Below are 17688 nucleotides of genomic sequence, written 5' to 3'. Positions count from 1 at the left end.
TTCCCCTCCCTCCTCCTGTTTTTCTGCACCACCTTGGGTGTGGACTGCATACCTGGCTCCTATACCTTCTGGGTGCCTCCAGTACCATGAGCTCCTCTTCCTCTCCTTTCTGTAAAGGAGCAAAGAGTACCCCCTTAGACTTACACTGCTTACTTCAGATTTCCTCACTGGTGCCCCAGATAAAAATGGACAATGGTGAACAAATTGATTGACTTTTAAATGGACACAGATGGAACATATTCAGTATTTAAACTAATTTAAGTGTGTTGGTTTAATTAAGATAGACATATCTTTAGAGTTATCAGCATTAAATATAAAACTTTTTTCTACCTAGGTTCACTGAAGGTCAAATAAGCTTGTGTTATCTCTGTGGCAATTTGTCAGCAAAAAGGTGACTTAAAATGATGGTTACTTTTGTCTGTCTCAAAGTTTTCATGGGTAATTGTTAGGATAGCTTTCAGGGTCTTTGATAGCCTGAAACTTTAAAGTTTTTCTTGGATGATAAACTGGATTAAATTCATTGGACACTCAGGCCTTTTCCAAATCAGATGGAATGCTGAAGCATTACTTACTAAACATAGGTGTGTGCTTTTGACTTATTGCAGAGAAACTAAGGATAGTTGGGTCTGTTGGAAAACAGGCTTTGTGCTTAATTAATTCATAAGTTTGCCATTTAAGGAATTCTGATGTGACAGACAAATCACAATTGGTTAGTACTTACTTTTCACTGGAGACTAAGGTTTCTAAGAGTTAAAATTCTGCTAAATGTAGTTAAAACTGATGTAAATAAGAAAAGTGACTCTGTGTATAGAAAAGTAGATGTTGTAAGAAGGATGTAAGAAAAGAAGTGGAATTACTTTTTTGTTGAAGATATATATATATATAATATATATATATATATATATATATATATTTGTCCTAAATGAGACTGTTTTTTTGTTTTTGTTTTTGTTTTTGTTTTGTTTTGTTTTTTTGTTTTGTTTTGTTTTGTTTTTTTGAGAGAAATGGCTTGGGACAAAATCTGAATGCAAAGAAAAGTTATAGAAAGTTTGTTAAGGGAAGTCTTTGAAAAGCAATTTTATGTGTGGTCAGGATGGACTAAGGTTAAAATGAATGTATTTTAAAAGTACACTGGTATAAGATTAAAATTCTGCTTTTACTCTCTCTTAAAAAGACAAAGTTATCTTGGATTGGTGGTCTGCTTTGGATTGAAAAAAAAAGGGGGCAGGAAACAAAGATTTTTTTCCCCTCTTTTGTCTGCCTCAAAATATGGAAAGAACTATAATTTTAACCAAAAGGACAGGACAGCACGCCATTTTGCATTGTTTTGCTCAAGCCTTCATTGAAATTGCCCCCCCCCCTTGGGGTGCCTGGGTGGCTCAGTTGGTTAAGCTTACAACTTCAGCTTAGGTCATGATCTCACGGTTTGTGAGTTCGAGCCCCACGTCGGAGTCTGTGCTGACAGCTCAGAGCCTGGAGCCTGCTTTGGATTCTCTGTCTCCCTTTTTCTCTGTTCTTCCCTGCTCATTCTCTGTTTCTGTCTCTCTCCTTCAAAAATAAATAAGCATTAAAAACATTTTTTTTTTAAAGAAAGAAATTGCCCCTCTTTTGATCCAAAGGCTGGGGAGATGGTGGCAACGTCCTTGATGCCAGCCTCCAAATGCTCCACATTTGTATTGTTTCTGCAGGGAAGAGGAATGGATGCCTGTACCATATGAGGGATGGACCGCTACGACATATGAAGGGCTTTTGCCAGGATACACGGGAACAATTTTGCTACATTTAGCCTAATGTATGCCGATTTGTAACAACCTAGAGACTTTAAAATGGACACCCACATGGCTGGAACATATTTATATGGGCATTGCTGGAAAAGGCAGAGGAATAGACTGGGACTTTGGCCCTTTCAGCCCCCCTCAAGGGCCGATGATCAATATGTAAATGACTGTCCAGCCAAAGTAAAGCTAGTGCATCCCTCCACAACCAAGGGAGTCTGGCTTGGTCACAGTGCATACCCCCAAAGTCCCTCCGGTGGGAAACGGAGGGGTAGGAGAAATCAGGGAAGACAAGGTCAGCTCTCGGAGGTAAGGTCAAGCCTGGGTAAGAGCAGCTACTCCCAGGGATGAAAGGGAGCTTTGCAAAGTGAAAGTTGAAGTGGGGTTCCTGAGCAAACAGCTAGGAAGGAGTTCTTCAGATGTCTTTGGTGCAAAAAGGTGATTTTATTAAAGCACATGGACAGGACCCGTGGGCAGAAAGAGCTGCACTGGGGTTGTGAGGAGCAACTGATTATATACTTTTAGGTTGGAGGGAAGTTAGAGATATAGTTAGTTTTTAAGGAATTTCTGTATGCTGAAAGCAAGGTCTCACAGGACCCTGAAGAGTTAGCTATTGTCAAGATAAGGTTGCTTTTAGTTTTTAAGGAAGTGTAAACATTAAGACATCAAGGCAGCCATAAAGGTCTTGGGGAGTGTTACACAATGCAGGTGTCTGACATCTATCAATGGGCTGCGGGCTGTAAGGGAATTTAATTTAAACTACCTTTTTCTTGCCTTTGTTTCCCTCATCATTTTCCCCCCTGAACAACTTTGACCCTTAAATCTTTAAGGTTGCTGAAGGCAGAAGGTCTCATCCTCTGTAGTTTCTTCCTGCTAAATAGGGTCATAGAGATGTCCCTACCTATGGGTCAGGGATGCTCAGTTTGAGAATTTAATAGGAGTTAGGAAAGGCTAAGGCCGCTGTATCTAAAGTTGATAACATATGGGAGTTTTCTTGAGTAGAAAGGATCATCCTTTGGCTCGAGGTTATCGCAGTGAAGGAGTCTTGGCACCAGGTGGAGAGACATGGGAGAAAACAGCCAAACATGTTAAAATAAGAAAAAGAAAAAGAAGCCCAAGCAAGACCTTTGATAGTTGACAAAAATCTTCCTCTAGTCCAGGAATTTAACCAATTATTGAAGGAAAGGGAGGGATCATTTAAAGCACCAATCTGAGTATTTGTCAGGTAGAAACTCAGAAATATTTTTGTGGTAATCTGGAATGTATATATAGCATTTTGTTTTTACGAGAGCACAAGTTCCACTTTGTGCAGCAGTTATAACAACTAATGCCATTTTGTTTTGTAGAACTGTTTAGTGCATTTGAGTTATTTTAGTGTTTAATAATATAATGTTATTTTGAGAGTCATTTAAGGCCTTGATTGTGTATTAGGTGGTGTTAACCACCATATAGACTCTATTTTGTTTAGTAAGCAGTCAGGTAATTAAAAAGAGGCACTTTTATAGAAACAAGAAAAATACACGTTGATGATTAGAGCAAATTACAAACCCAGTGTCTGCCAGTGCTGGAAGTGAGAAGAATTTTAGATGTCAAGCTTGAAGCATCCTCAGATAGACTGGGAACAGGCAGTAAGAATCAGATGGGTTTTTCTGGTTTGTAATTCAAATATCTGTGGTGATCCTTTTGAATGGCCCATAGAGCAACAGGCACAAAGATGGTCTATACATGAGTTGTGACAATTTCTCTGAGGTTTACCTCAAGTTGTCTAGTGTAGGCAAACAACAAACATTTAAAGACAATTAGAACTACAACTTAACATCCATAAGGGTGCGTTATTGAAACATATTTTTTCCCTAATAACCCTCACAGCCAAGTGAAAACTAATTCATTTGTAGAACAATGTGGGAGATGCAGGTGAGAAGCATCAAAGGAAAAGACTTCAAAAGGGAAGGGCTGGAGAAGGTGCAAGGCCTTAGGACATGTTTACACAGCTGAACTCGGCTGCCGCTCATAAGGAACACCTAGAGCCATCAACATACATTGTCCAGGGCCGGATCCTCCTTCACACCTGACCCTTCCTAGTGTTATAGATACCAATTAACTCGAAATTCAACCTTGGAAAGCCAAACCATTAGATTGATTAACACACTTGCTTAGCTGACTTTATGCACGTAGTCTTTAGCAATTATCCTAATAAAAAGAAGCTTCATTCTGGAGTCAGTCGGGGCCTCATTCTGACTCGAGTATGAGGACCTTCACTTAACTGCACTTTGTTTGTGGACTCATCTTTTGCGACTCTGGCCATACTCCCTGCGACAGAACAAGTCCAGTTTAAACAAACTCGGCCTAATTATTTACATAAGCTCAGCAAGAACAGTGATTGGTGATAATAAAGTTTTTAAATTTTGCATTGCTGGAACTTTTGATAAGGAATCTCTAGACTGAACTTTTAGTAGCCTCCCCAGGTCAGAAGCCAAGCCAAGTACTTGCCATCCGACATGCCTGCAATACCTGTAGATTTGGGCGAATTCCTTTCCAGGAGGCCCCAAAGATATCCTGAGGTTCCTGCACCTGCCACGAAGTAACATTCTTTACTCACCTGTAAGCAAGGTATCAGGCCAACATTTCCAAGGGGGCTTTATTGGCCTCATGCTTTATAAAGTCAACCTTAGTTCCTTAAAACTGGTCATATATGAGTCTATGCATGTTGCTCTCAAATATGACGTTGCAGTCAAAGCCTTGGTAAAATAACCAGTATTTCCAATGGTGTCCTATTACAAAGAGAACAGATTCTTATGGAACTTATGCAAATAATTATGATTGCCATGGAAGAATGAATACTTACTGAGAGTTTTTGAATTTCAGAGGGTTCAGGTAGAGAGAAAAGGTAATCATTTCGGTTGGTTCACAAAGGAATATTTTATCACATTTCTGTAAGTCATAGGCATCTTAAGAGAAAGTTTCCTTAATTTGGAAGAGCAAACATTAGAAAACCAGCAATGTTTCAAACAAGAGTCACAAAATTATACTCATCTTTTCCAGTTTATTTAGTCCCACGTTACTGATTCCTGTTCAGTTGGAATGCAGCCCTTTTGTTAGTTTTAGGATTTTTTTTTTACCTATTTCAGTTTTATGATTTTAAAGACATCAAAAACCTGTGTTTGTTTAAAAAATCATTTTTATGGATCTTCTTGAAGATGAAACTTATTTTGTAAATGAGAAAAGACTATAATGCAATTGACAAGGAAATTCAGTTATTTCTGTGACACAGAACACTTTAATAATCAGAATATCAAGTGGTGACCTTATATCAAAACATCACGTATACATAATATTTACCCAAGCAATACAACCTAAGGTTCACCATTATTTGTTTGGCAGGGATTTCCAAGTAACGTACCAAATAAAAAGGCCCAATTGGTCAAACAAGATGTCATTTACAATTTAAATCCTGGGAAGTTTGTTAAAACCTTAGAAAGTTAAAAAGCACATGCCTAGATAGGATTACTCATCATTATAAAACTCAAAAGTTAGTTATTTAACGAAGGTAGCAAAAGAGATTCTAAGGGCAAATATGTAGGGTTATATAGTTGTTAGCAAAACCTAGCTCCTTTAACATTGAGAAGTGTTAACTAAGTAATCAAAGACCTGATAAAGACAAAACACAAAGCTTTGGTTTTCTGGGCAGACATAAGAAAAAAAAAAAAAAGCAAACAAGAACAAACAAACAAAAGAAAACACTGTTTACATTTTCCTATCAAGAGCAGACCAACAATCCTAGAAAATTTTGTCTTTTAACAGAAAAGAAGAATGTTAATTCTATACCCAGGAAATGAATGAGGGAGAGCCCTCCTCCCCCATATAGCTAGAGTAACCTGAGTCTATTATGAAGGAGGAACAGTGAGAGTGTCAGAGTCCCCTTCATTAGGGATGGACTTTGTTTCCTCCAGTAACCTGGGTTTATTTGGAGGGGGCTGTTTAGACAATCATCCAATATATCAGGAGGGAGTTTATTAACCTGGCTGGTGGTTAGACACATTCTGCAAGAGGCCCTCAGGTCTGGATCCTGGTTTAGATCCTGGACATAGGGTACCACAGTCCATTTTCCATGTTTCTTGTAGAAGAGATCTGATAGAATGTATTAAAATTCAATGTCCCATTAATGGGCCATTTTTCCTCATCTCCTAAGGTGTATTGAGGCCAGGAAATATTACAAAAGAAGATCAGGTTGTTGTTTTTTTTTGTTTTCTTAGTTCTTACAATATGAATTGATTCCAATGGGTAAAAAGGCATCCCAAGGGAGAGTCAATGGGGACTGAATAAGATCCCATAGTGCCAGAAAAGTAGAGAAGGTACATTACCAAAAACCCCCTCCGCCCTCAACCCCTGGGTGGCATCCCACTCAGATATGTCAGAGGTTCCTGGTGTCAAACCAACCGGAGGCGTCCCTGAAACAAAAATCACTATGATCACTGACCAGCTGCTAAGGGTCCCTGGAGAAGGGAAGTGTCCCCTCACTTCCCTATTGCATCCCAGGCCACAAATGGGTGCCTGGACTATGGACCAAAACACCGTGCCATGCCGTGCCTTGAAAGCCGTGGTGTAAAAGGCCGTGCCTTAGTTTACCTTGTCTCGAAGAGCATTCTGTGAAGGTGATGGCTTAGTTCCCTTGAAGGCTGTGCCATTTTTAACCCATGTAAAACATTAGAAAAGTTGTACAAGGAGGAATTACCCAACTCTGTAATTTAAGTAATTAGTAGAGGATATTGACAGAAAACAATAAAGATGGAAATCCAACATGATTTAAGTGACATTACAACACATATAGTCCTTACAGCCAAATTCCTTAGGATAAGATCCCCAGTTAGATTTTAATTCAGTCAGATACTGGTTTCATCCAGCTCTCAGTGGAGGTCTCTCAGCCAGAAGTGGCTAGACCAGGAATGTGGGAGGGGATCACATTAGACCAATAAGGAGGAAAACTCACAGTGCAGTCTTTAAGATCCGCAGCTGTGCTAGTCACTTAGGTGGCTGTCCCGTGCTCCAGACAGACAAATTTGTATAAGGACAGGAATAAAGAGAGGGCATCAAGTTTCTGGGTCTTATTATCATTCTAGCCAGGGTACTAGCTTCCAGCCAAAAGGCAGGCTTTCTCCTCCCTGTAGAATAGCCATGGGCTAGAGGATTACAGCCTGAGCAATCAGCATGAAAGTATACCAATAAGACCATACTCCTTGGAAAGCCCCCAAAATGAGAGTAAAGGAAGAAAAGAGAAGGTACTTACTAAGTTTGCACCAAGGCTCAGAGTCCAGAGAAGACTCAATGCCCCGCATTCGGGTGCCAGATGATGAAATTTGAAATGGGGTTCACGAGCAAATGGCTAAGATTCTTCAGACGTCTTTAGTGCAAAAAGGTGATTTTATTAAAGCACACGGACAGGACCCGTGGGTAGAAAGAGCTGCACTGGGGTTGTGAGGATCAACTGATTATATACTTTTAGGTTGGGGGGTAGAGATATAGTCAGTTTTTAAGGAATTTCTGTATGCTGAAATCAGCGTCTCACAGGACCCTGAAGAGTTAGCTATTGTCAAGATAAGGTTGCTTTTAGTTTTTAAGGAAGTGTAAACATTAAGGCATCAAGGCAGCCACAAATGTTTTGGGGAGTGTTACACACTGTAGGTGTCTGACATCTATCAGTGGGCTGCAGGCTGTAAGGGAATTTAATTTAAGCTACATTTTTCTTGCCTTTGTTTCCCTCATCACCAGCACCCCTCCAGACTGACAGGGCTCTTTGCTGCCAGTGCCATAGCCAGCCAAAGCTCAGGACCAGGAGATGAGGCTTCTCCTGTCCAGCTATAGGAAACTGAGATAAGGGATGCCTCTTCCTCCTTTCCTATAGATAGGCAATTCCCCAACCAAGGCCAATACTCCTTTGGGATGCATTTTGAAAAACTGAGATGATTTTGATCCATAAACCCTGAAGGAAAAGCAACTCATTTTCTTTTGCACCGAGGCTTGGCCCCAATACAAACTGGAGGGGGAAAACCTGGTTGCCAGAGGCAAATAGCAATTATAGTACAAGCCTATAATTGGACTTATTTTGCAAACATCAGGGAAAATGGGGAGAAGTCCCCTATGTTCAGCGTTTTTGGGCCTTAAGAAGAAAAGTAAGATATGTGTAAGCAGTGTAAAGTAGATCCTGACTTACTAGTAGCAAATCAGGAGGGGAAATAATTAAGGGCTCCCTGCCCATACCCAAAGCAGACCCAGAGAGGGAGGAAGGGAAATCTTCCACCTCCACCTCCACCTCCTCCTTCTTGGGTCCTGGATCTATATATCCAGAATTAAAAACGTGCACTTCTGCTCCCTGCTGCCCACCTTATCCAGGCCCTCCCCATAATGTTAACAGTCATGTTTCCCCTACCAGAAGCTAGAGTACAGGGAGGAGGGACACAGAGAGGCATCACTATGATAAGATTACAAGTACCTTTTTCATTACAAGATTTAAGACAGATAAAAGGAGATCTAGGTAAATTTCCTGACGTTCTGGATAAGTATATAGAGGTTTTTCAGAATATTACGTATGTTTTTGAATTGACCTAAAAAGATATAATGCTTTTGTTAAATCAGACTCTTAATGAGACAGAGAAGCATGGGGTTCTGGCAGCAGCTAAAAGATATGGGAATGAGAAACTCCTTAATTATCATGGGACTGGAGGTCCTGTAGGGAAATTCTAATTCCCTACTGGAGCTCAGGCAGTTCTACCCCAAGATGCTAATTAGGATTATAATAATCCCATTGGGGAATGGTATCACCACTACTTCCAAGATTGTGCTTTGACAAAATTAAGGAGGTCCAAAGTTAAACTTTTAAATTATGCTAAATTAGCCACTAATTTACAGATATAGGATGAGAGCCTGGTGGCCTTCCTGGAAAGGTTAAGGGAAGCTCTCATTAAATACAAGGCTATCTCCCCTGGTACCCACTGAGGCTGAGATGATTCTAAAGGACAAATTTGTCATTCAATCAGCCCCGGATATTCAGAGAAACCTGAAAAAATTGGCAGTTGGTACAGAAGGGACCCTGGAAGAGCTCTTAGGAGCTGCCAATTAGGTATATTACAACTGAGATCAAGAGGAGAATAAGGAACAGGAAGGGAAGCTTGAAAATAAAATCTGAGGCCATAGTTGTGGCCTTATGCACTATGTCAGACAACAGTTCCTGAGGTCCTGGCACCAAGTGCCATTTATGTGGCCATTTAGGACACTGGAAACAAGAATGTCCTCAGAGGGGACAACCAAAGTCGAAACCCTGTAAGTGCCCCTTGTGTGGAGACCATCACTGGAAATATGAATGTCCTCTGGGACTACTATCTGTGAGGGCTCAGAGAGCCAATGTCCCTGAATGGGACTGATGGGGCCTGGGGTTCTTCACCATGGCTCCCCTGAACCAACTGTCTATTGGAAACCCAGAGCATTGGGTAACTCTGAAAATAGAGAAGGAAAACAAGTTGATTACCTTCTTGACACTGGAGCCACCTATTCTGTCTTCCTTTCCACTCCTGGCCAACTATCCAAATGTAGCATAATGATTAAAGGTGTCTCTGCAAAACTTAAAACTAAATTTTTCTCTCAGCCACCGTGATGCATACGGGGAGACTTGATTTTTTTCACATTATTTTTTGATAATGCCAGAAAGCCCCACTCCCTTGCTAGGAAGAGACATTATGACTGAATTAGGGGCTATAGTGCTACTAGCTCCTGGACAGATAAGCAATTGCCTAAACTTATTGTAATCTAAATATCGAAGATCGGTCCTTCCTTGAGGTAAAATTAAATACACCTCATAGAGTTCCTATGGAAACTGGATGGCCAGAGGAAGAACTGAGGATTGAGGACCATAAACTAGTTCAGGTGCTTAATTATTCTAATCAACAGTATCACAAGATCCAAATAAATATGGAAGAGGAAGGAAAACCTAAATTGATTTAAAAAATATGACCAGGCATGCTAGGGATTTTTTGGATGACTACAATGCCAGATGCTCTGCCAGGCACCTGGAATTACATCATGGTGAAGAGGATAGCTCCTTCTATCATGGAGCCCACAGTCTAGTGAAGGGAGAGACAAAACTGCCAATGACTACCCAATGGAGTGAGTACTCCATTGGAATTAGCACAGGATGTCAGAGGAAACACAGGTAGCTTAGGTGCTAGAGGGGTTGGTTCTAGGCTAAAGGAATCCAAAGAATATATCTAGCAATCACTGCAAACAGAGCTCAGTTTTGATAAATTTATGTCAACATGCAGCTAGAAGTTGTTACTCCAGACTCCAGCCATGGAGTTTTCACTTTGGGAAATAGAGGTCATTAAAAGTCAGTATAAGGAAGATGAATTTCCCAGAACACATATGTTCGTGACAGGGTCCATTAGGAGGAGTTGGCCTGGTTGGTGGAGAGGTGGGTCGGTTGAAGATTACCTAGCTGAATACTGCCTTCCTCAATCCCACTATTCACAATACTCAGACTGATACAAACAAAACAAAAACAAAAACAAAATAATAAAGTTTTCAAACCAGAATAATAGCATAAGAGCAGATGGCTCCAAATGCCAAAGAGAAATTATAATTTGATTTGGCACCTGTGATTGTGTACCACCTCACATATTGAGAATCCATTAATTTTTAAGAGCTTCTACAAAGTGTCATTTTCTTGAACTGCAATTTATAGGAAGATAATGGACTGCTGTTGGTGTTTCTGGTTCAGACACATTACCCATAATTTCCTCATCATCTTGAATTATTATTTAATTATAAGAGGGCACTAGGTATTATGGGAATTTTATATCTGGTCAAAACTAAGGTTGAAATGAATGGATTTTAAAAGCACACTGATATAGGATTAACATTCTACTTTTCTCTCTGTTAAAAGACAAAATGGCGTGCTGTCCTGTCCTTTTGGTTAAAATTATAGTTCTTTCCATATTTTGAGGCAGACAAAAGAGGGGAAAAAAATCTTTGTTTCCTGCCCCCTTTTTTTTTCAATCCAAAGCAGACCACCAATCCAAGATAACTTTGTCTTTTTAAGAGAGAGTAAAAGCAGAATTTTAATCTTATACCAGTGTACTTTTAAAATACATTCATTTTAACCTTAGTCCATCCTGACCACACATAAAATTGCTTTTCAAAGACTTCCCTTAACAAACTTTCTATAACTTTTCTTTGCATTCAGATTTTGTCCCAAGCCATTTCTCTCAAAAAAACAAAACAAAACAAAACAAAAAAACAAAACAAAACAAAAACAAAAACAAAAACAAAAAAACAGTCTCATTTAGGACAAATATATATATATATATATATATATATATATATATATATATATATCTTCAACAAAAAAGTAATTCCACTTCTTTTCTTACATCCTTCTTACAACATCTACTTTTCTATACACAGAGTCACTTTTCTTATTTACATCAGTTTTAACTACATTTAGCAGAATTTTAACTCTTAGAAACCTTAGTCTCCAGTGAAAAGTAAGTACTAACCAATTGTGATTTGTCTGTCACATCAGAATTCCTTAAATGGCAAACTTATGAATTAATTAAGCACAAAGCCTGTTTTCCAACAGACCCAACTATCCTTAGTTTCTCTGCAATAAGTCAAAAGCACACACCTATGTTTAGTAAGTAATGCTTCAGCATTCCATCTGATTTGGAAAAGGCCTGAGTGTCCAATGAATTTAATCCAGTTTATCATCCAAGAAAAACTTTAAAGTTTCAGGCTATCAAAGACCCTGAAAGCTATCCTAACAATTACCCATGAAAACTTTGAGACAGACAAAAGTAACCATCATTTTAAGTCACCTTTTTGCTGACAAATTGCCACAGAGATAACACAAGCTTATTTGACCTTCAGTGAACCTAGGTAGAAAAAAGTTTTATATTTAATGCTGATAACTCTAAAGATATGTCTATCTTAATTAAACCAACACACTTAAATTAGTTTAAATACTGAATATGTTCCATCTGTGTCCATTTAAAAGTCAATCAATTTGTTCACCATTGTCCATTTTTATCTGGGGCACCAGTGAGGAAATCTGAAGTAAGCAGTGTAAGTCTAAGGGGGTACTCTTTGCTCCTTTACAGAAAGGAGAGGAAGAGGAGCTCATGGTACTGGAGGCACCCAGAAGGTATAGGAGCCAGGTATGCAGTCCACACCCAAGGTGGTGCAGAAAAACAGGAGGAGGGAGGGGAAGGCATAAGAGGTGAGGTGTGGCCTAGAAGCCTGGAGGCCAATAAAAGACCAGAGGGCAGAGAAAAAGGTCTCTGGGTCCTAAAATCCTAAATTCTGTCATCTCTGACAGACAAGCAGATGCAGATTTTTTTTTTTTTTTCCACCAACAAGTGGAAGTGGGAAGTCACATCTGGCCAGAGAAGATAGGGAAGTTCCCCAAAAGAAAAGGAGTTTTGGCAGCTGCTTGGGAATATTCCTTAAAGTCCCTGTCCCAAGGGACACCAACCGAAGACAGTTAGTTCTAATTATCATCTGCATCTTGTGGGAGCTTGCCATGTGTCTTCTCTCCAATCCCCACTCCCGCCCGCCCCCCACCTGGGCATCAGGGGCAGGAGGAGGGTGGTGAACCCAGAAGTTGTTGAAGTAAGTCCTGCTTTCCACTCCACAAAAGACGTTTGAAATTGAAAGGTTAAAAAAAAGGGGGGGTGGGGAGGACCTGGGAGGTGAGCCACGCCAGAGTGTCAGATATGGAAGCAAGTAGAGAGCCACCTTCTACTGCAGTTGGGAAACCTGTGAGTAGGACCCCTATGGAAGTCACCCAGATCACTCCTAGGAGGATATACGAGGGATCAGTCCTGGGCTTTTCCACTCATTTCCCAAAGGGAGAGGCTGACCAAGACAGAAAGAGGAGAATTCTACCAGATACCCAAACGGGAAGTCAGGGATCAGGTTTTGCAGATAGCCTTTAGGCGTCCACCAAAGAGTAGCCTTGGTCAGGACCCATCCGTTGCTATTCAGCCTCCCCTGAGTCCCGTGCATCTGGGGGTTCATCTCGGAAGGAAACTGGGGCTCCACCACACCGATGCTCCCAACTACTTTGAGAGATCAGCTGGGAGGAGACCAAAGGAGCCTGTCACCCGAGACTTGGGAATGGCAGCCACACTATTTGCTCTTAACTGGCTGACCAGTGACCATTGTTTGGTTTGAGAGTTTTATTTAGGATAGAAAGAAAAAAAAAAAAAAGAGGGAGCCGTGGCTGCTCTTTACTTAAGGTTAGAAGACGTTGGGTATCCCAGGTGAGCCCCCAAGAAATGTTGTAGGATTCTTTACCTCAATACCCGTGGTTTGTCATCTCTCCGCTTCGAAGAATGAAGAGGTGAACACCAAAGAAAATGAGCAGCAGGCAAACGTTTATTAGAGTATAAGATTAGAAAGTAAGAGGAGTATGAAAGCTTTCTTTGCAGAGAGGGGGGATTTGAAAGTGAATGCCCTGACTATAGGCAAGGGCCTTTGTTTCATAAGGTTCTGTTGCCCACCCGTCCTCCATCCCCTCCCCCTTGTTCCTTCTTATGTCCTACCCTTATTGGCTTGATAACTCTTGGTGCTGGGTTGTCCATTCCTGATTGTCTGGATTCCACTGTGTGAGGAGTTAGACTATGGTCATACTGTCCCTCGTATGACATAAGTGTTATGGTTTACTTATTTCAGTTAGGTATTTTGATTGTCAAATTCCTAAGGGGAACCTGAGGGGGAGTAGGTGGTGTCTGTTACATTCTTAAGAGGAGCCTTATGCCCTAGGGGTTTGCTGTAGTCAAATGCTCCTAGTGTTGTGTCAAAATATGTGTTTTTCCCCACCCAGGGACCTCAGGTCCTAACCTTTCCCTCTCTGCCTATTTTATCCTATCTTTTCTCTATCATATTAGTTTCAAATTTATTAATTGCCCACGCCCCTCCCCCAACCCTGCCTCCTACCCACCCACCAATCCCACTGTATATTCAAAGGAAAACCAGGATAGGGATGACAGTCCCGGTTGGAGCCTCTCTATCTGATGGGAAAGTGGCTGATGCAGGCTGAGCTTTACCTGCCCAGCCTCCCAGGAATCTTGCACAGCCCCCCTGGATGGACTCAAATCAGGAAGCACACATGGAAAACATGGACTACATGTTTCTCTTCAGTTCCAGAAGTATGCATGACAGAAATTAAACCTGCTTCCATCCTTGTTTTCTTTTTTAATTTTCTTCAGTTTTTTTCCTAGCTTTATTGACATGTAGTTGACATATAATATTGTATACATTAAGTTGTACAATGGGATAATTTGATGCATGCATATATCGTGAAACATTTACAACAATAAGGTTAATTAACACGTTATTCACTTCACATAATTATCCTTTTGTTGCTGTCATGGTGAGAACATTAAAGCTCTACTCTCAGCAACTTTCAGGTATACAACACAGTACTGTTAACTATAGTCATCATGTTGTGCATTAGGTCCCCAGAACTTAGTCATCTTATAACTGAAAGATTTTACCCTTTGACCAGTATCTTTCCATTTCCACCACACACCCCTAACCCCTCGTGAAAATGGTATTAGATCGAATCCATTGAAAAATAGAGGCAAATTGTGCTTCCAGAGAGCCTCTTTTTTTTTTTTTTTTTTTTTTTTGGTGTTTTGTCCAGCTCTTTGAGTTTTGCGTCATAGAATAAACACCTAAGCAGTAAATGTGGGTAGTTGGGCCCACCCTCCAGATTTATTGCTCAAATGGCAGAGGAAGAGGATGTGATGGGGACACTTCTTCCCTGTCTGTGTATTCTAATCTTTTAGAACATCCTTGAGATGTTCAACCCTCGCCTCCCACAAGTCCACAATTAGCCTTAAATTCATGACTTGTAAAAAGAACGAACAACAGGTATGATGTTTGCTAAAACTGGTTCCGAAAAAGCACTGAAAGGAGTGGTTCAATACAATTCTGTGCTGACGAGTGTTTTGTTTTAAATCAGACAACAGCAATAATAGATAAAAGCAACATGAAATGATTTATTGAAAAAATGACCATTCAGGCAATATCACACAGCGATGTAAGATAATATTCAATATCAGATCATCTTTGTTTTTGTATTAAAAATAAAAGTAATTTTTGTTAGTCCATCAACTAATTCCCCTGGTGACACAGAATAATAGCTGTGGTTCTGGTCAGATCTTTTAAAAGAATAAATTCAGAGGTGTGTGCATGAGTATGACATGGGGCGTGTGTGTGTGTGTGTGTGTGTGTGTGTGTGTGTACAGAAATTACCAACACAGATGATAAAAGGGAATTCAGAAATATATAGATCTTGTAGTTTATCCTCAAACCTTGGGGAAGAGGCGTGTATTTTTCTCAAAAGGGCACAAATCTAACAGTCAAGGTGGATGTTTGGGCTGTGTTGCTTTAAAGGACATCATCTCCTCAAGGGGGAATCCCCTGCAGCCCAGGCCAGGGAGTCCCCGGGGAGGGAGCCAGGCTGTTGTTACTTGGCCTGGGTGGCAGAGGGGACATCAGTGACCAATGTGTCCTCCTCCTCAGCGGCGCTGTTCTTCTTGGCCACAGCAACCGAAACGGGTGTTTCCGCAGGGCCCTTCCCGGTCTTGCCTTCTCCTCCCACGTTGACCTGGCCCTGGGCACCGGGCACCTGCTGCGGGCGGTGGCGTGGGTTGTTGGGGCGGCGGGATCCGTAGCGTGGTGGGGGCTTCTGCTTCGGCCCTCCGTCGTCACGCCCGCTTTCCTTGTCTTCCGCCTCCAGCTCCTCAGAAATGCCTGCTGAGGGTCTTGGACCAGGAGTGATGCCTCGAGCCCTAGGGCGACTCAGCAGGTAGCTGGGGCCGGGCCCCCGCCGAGGGGCGCACTCGGGCCTTGAGGCTGGGGCAGACGCGGGCAGGTGGGCAGGCCGCGGGCCGCTGGTGGGAGCGAGGATCGAAGGGCCGCGAGACAGGGCCCAGGCCCTGCGGAAGGGCGGAAAGCGCTGCAGCTTTTGGTCTTGGGGTCCGCCGGGCAGGCGGCGCCTCTGGCCCTGGGCCTTGGTGAAGCCTTCGCCACTGGCCTCACCTTCGTCGACGTCTTCCTCAGCGCCCCTGGGACCGTGCAGGGGTGGCCCACGGCGGCAGATGTAGAAGCCCCTGCAGAAGCGGGGGCGGTTGGCAGCGTAGCGACTGCCCTGCACTGGGGCACCCGCTGGCCCGGTCACGTTAGCGGCCTCGGTGCCCCGCTCGCCCTGCACCACATCAAACTCGACCATCTCGCCGTCGCCCACGCTGCGTTGGTACTTGTGAGGGTTGTTCCGGGTGATGGCCGTCTGGTGAACGAACACATCTTCTTGGGTATCATGCCTGCTGATGAAACCGTACCCGTTCTTCACGTTAAACCACTTGACGGAGCCTCGCACCCTCTTGGCGATGACCTTTTTGGGCACCTTTCCCTTGGCGCCTCCTGCCGCGGTGGTCTTGGGGATCGCGTCTCCGCCGAGGTTGCCAGCCACTGGAGCCCGGGGAAGATCTCCACCTCCCAAGGAAACCAGGAGTTTCTGCGCGGCTTGAGGGGGTACTGAGACGGTCACCTCTGTGCGGGTGACCTCTCCCACCTCACTCATGAGGCCGTCCTTGCTCTCCTTTCTCTGAGAACTTGAGGGAAATCTGGTCCTGGGCGATTGGGGGTGGGGTGGGGTGGGGAGGGGCTAGGTCTGGAGGCAGGAGCCTCACTTTGGAAGGGTCGTCGGTCGGGGCCAAGGACTCTCTGGCTTCGCTCTGAGACTCTTGGAAAGGCCTACGTCGTCTCCTGGGGCAACAGGACACGGACCAAACAGTGGCTGCCGCGGGCGGTGACGTCTCAATGGGGGTCACCCACTTAGGAGAAGGCGCTTGGGCTGGGGGGCGGGGCAGATGTGCTCTGCCTTGTGCTCCAGGTGCCTCTTGGTCCCTCATGGAGAGGGGGCTCATTTGAAGCTCTAGGCAGTGGTCTTCTTGAAGACCCTCTTGCTTGCTTGAGTGGATGTGAAGAGATGACCCACTTTCCATCTCTCTCCCTTGGTTGGAGATATTCCCAGCCTTCTTAAGGGCACTCTCCAAATACTCCCACAAAACCCTGGTCCTCTTCCAACTCCTTGTGTGCTCTATATGTGGGTGAGGCATTTTGTGTAAAGGTGAGACAAAATGGCAACCACATGAAATTAAGACCCAATCAAAGAAGCCCACTGTGGGTTGTTTGTTTTCTTTTCTTTTCTTTGTTTTCCTGCGGAGAGATAGGGGAAGCCTGCCAGCGCTAGAATGCTAGTACTGAGAGGACACTAAACTAGTGCAGGTTTATCCAGACTAGTGTTAGGGTTGTAGAGTAGTGAAGGTGAGTGGGAACACTTTTGTTAACTAGAATATTCTGAAAACGCTGTTGAGCTCTGTGTTCTTGCCCACATAAAGCAAATGGTCATGTGGAGTAAAATAGAGCTGAGTGAATTTGCCCTTGTGTTTTAACTGCAGATCCAAACTTTCTCCCACCCTCAAATGGTTTATGACTCTGTGATCTGTATCCTAAGTTGGAGTTCTGGTTTAATTATACAGGAACCCTAAGAATTCAGCCTAACTGCAGTGCTAATACTGTGGTAAGGTACAACTAGCTGTCTTGAAGTATAACCTTTCAGATGTGATGATAGAGCAGGCCAAAATAGTAGATAGCAACTGGTCAGAAAACTGTTTACATTCATTAATAAGAAAAATAAAAATAAGCCAAGTTGGCCTACCACTTTAGAGTTTACAGAAACCTCTCATGTGTTGTGCATTTGACCCCTGCAATAACCCACTCTATAAGGAAGTGGAGCAGTGTTGTTTTTACTTCAATTTGACGGATGAGGGAACCAGGGCCCAGAGATAGCAAGCTG

At 42.6% G+C, this 17688-nt stretch overlaps 1 protein-coding gene across 1 annotated transcript; it reads right to left on the bottom strand.

Annotated features, from left to right (window-relative positions):
- Positions 1-14804: 14804 nt before the first annotated feature.
- Positions 14805-16586, bottom strand: LOC105260243 (Y-box-binding protein 3-like). Its single transcript, XM_045050808.1, has one exon. The coding sequence runs from the start codon at positions 16408-16410 to the stop codon at positions 15295-15297; it is 1116 nt and encodes a 371-aa protein (XP_044906743.1). The 5' UTR covers positions 16411-16586; the 3' UTR covers positions 14805-15294.
- Positions 16587-17688: the final 1102 nt, after the last annotated feature.

This window comes from Felis catus, chromosome X, assembly GCF_018350175.1.
Source record: "Felis catus isolate Fca126 chromosome X, F.catus_Fca126_mat1.0, whole genome shotgun sequence".
Classification (NCBI taxonomy): Eukaryota; Metazoa; Chordata; class Mammalia; order Carnivora; family Felidae; genus Felis; species Felis catus.
The sequence above is the reverse complement of the archived record's forward strand: the minus strand, read 5'-3'. Positions and strand labels throughout refer to the sequence as shown.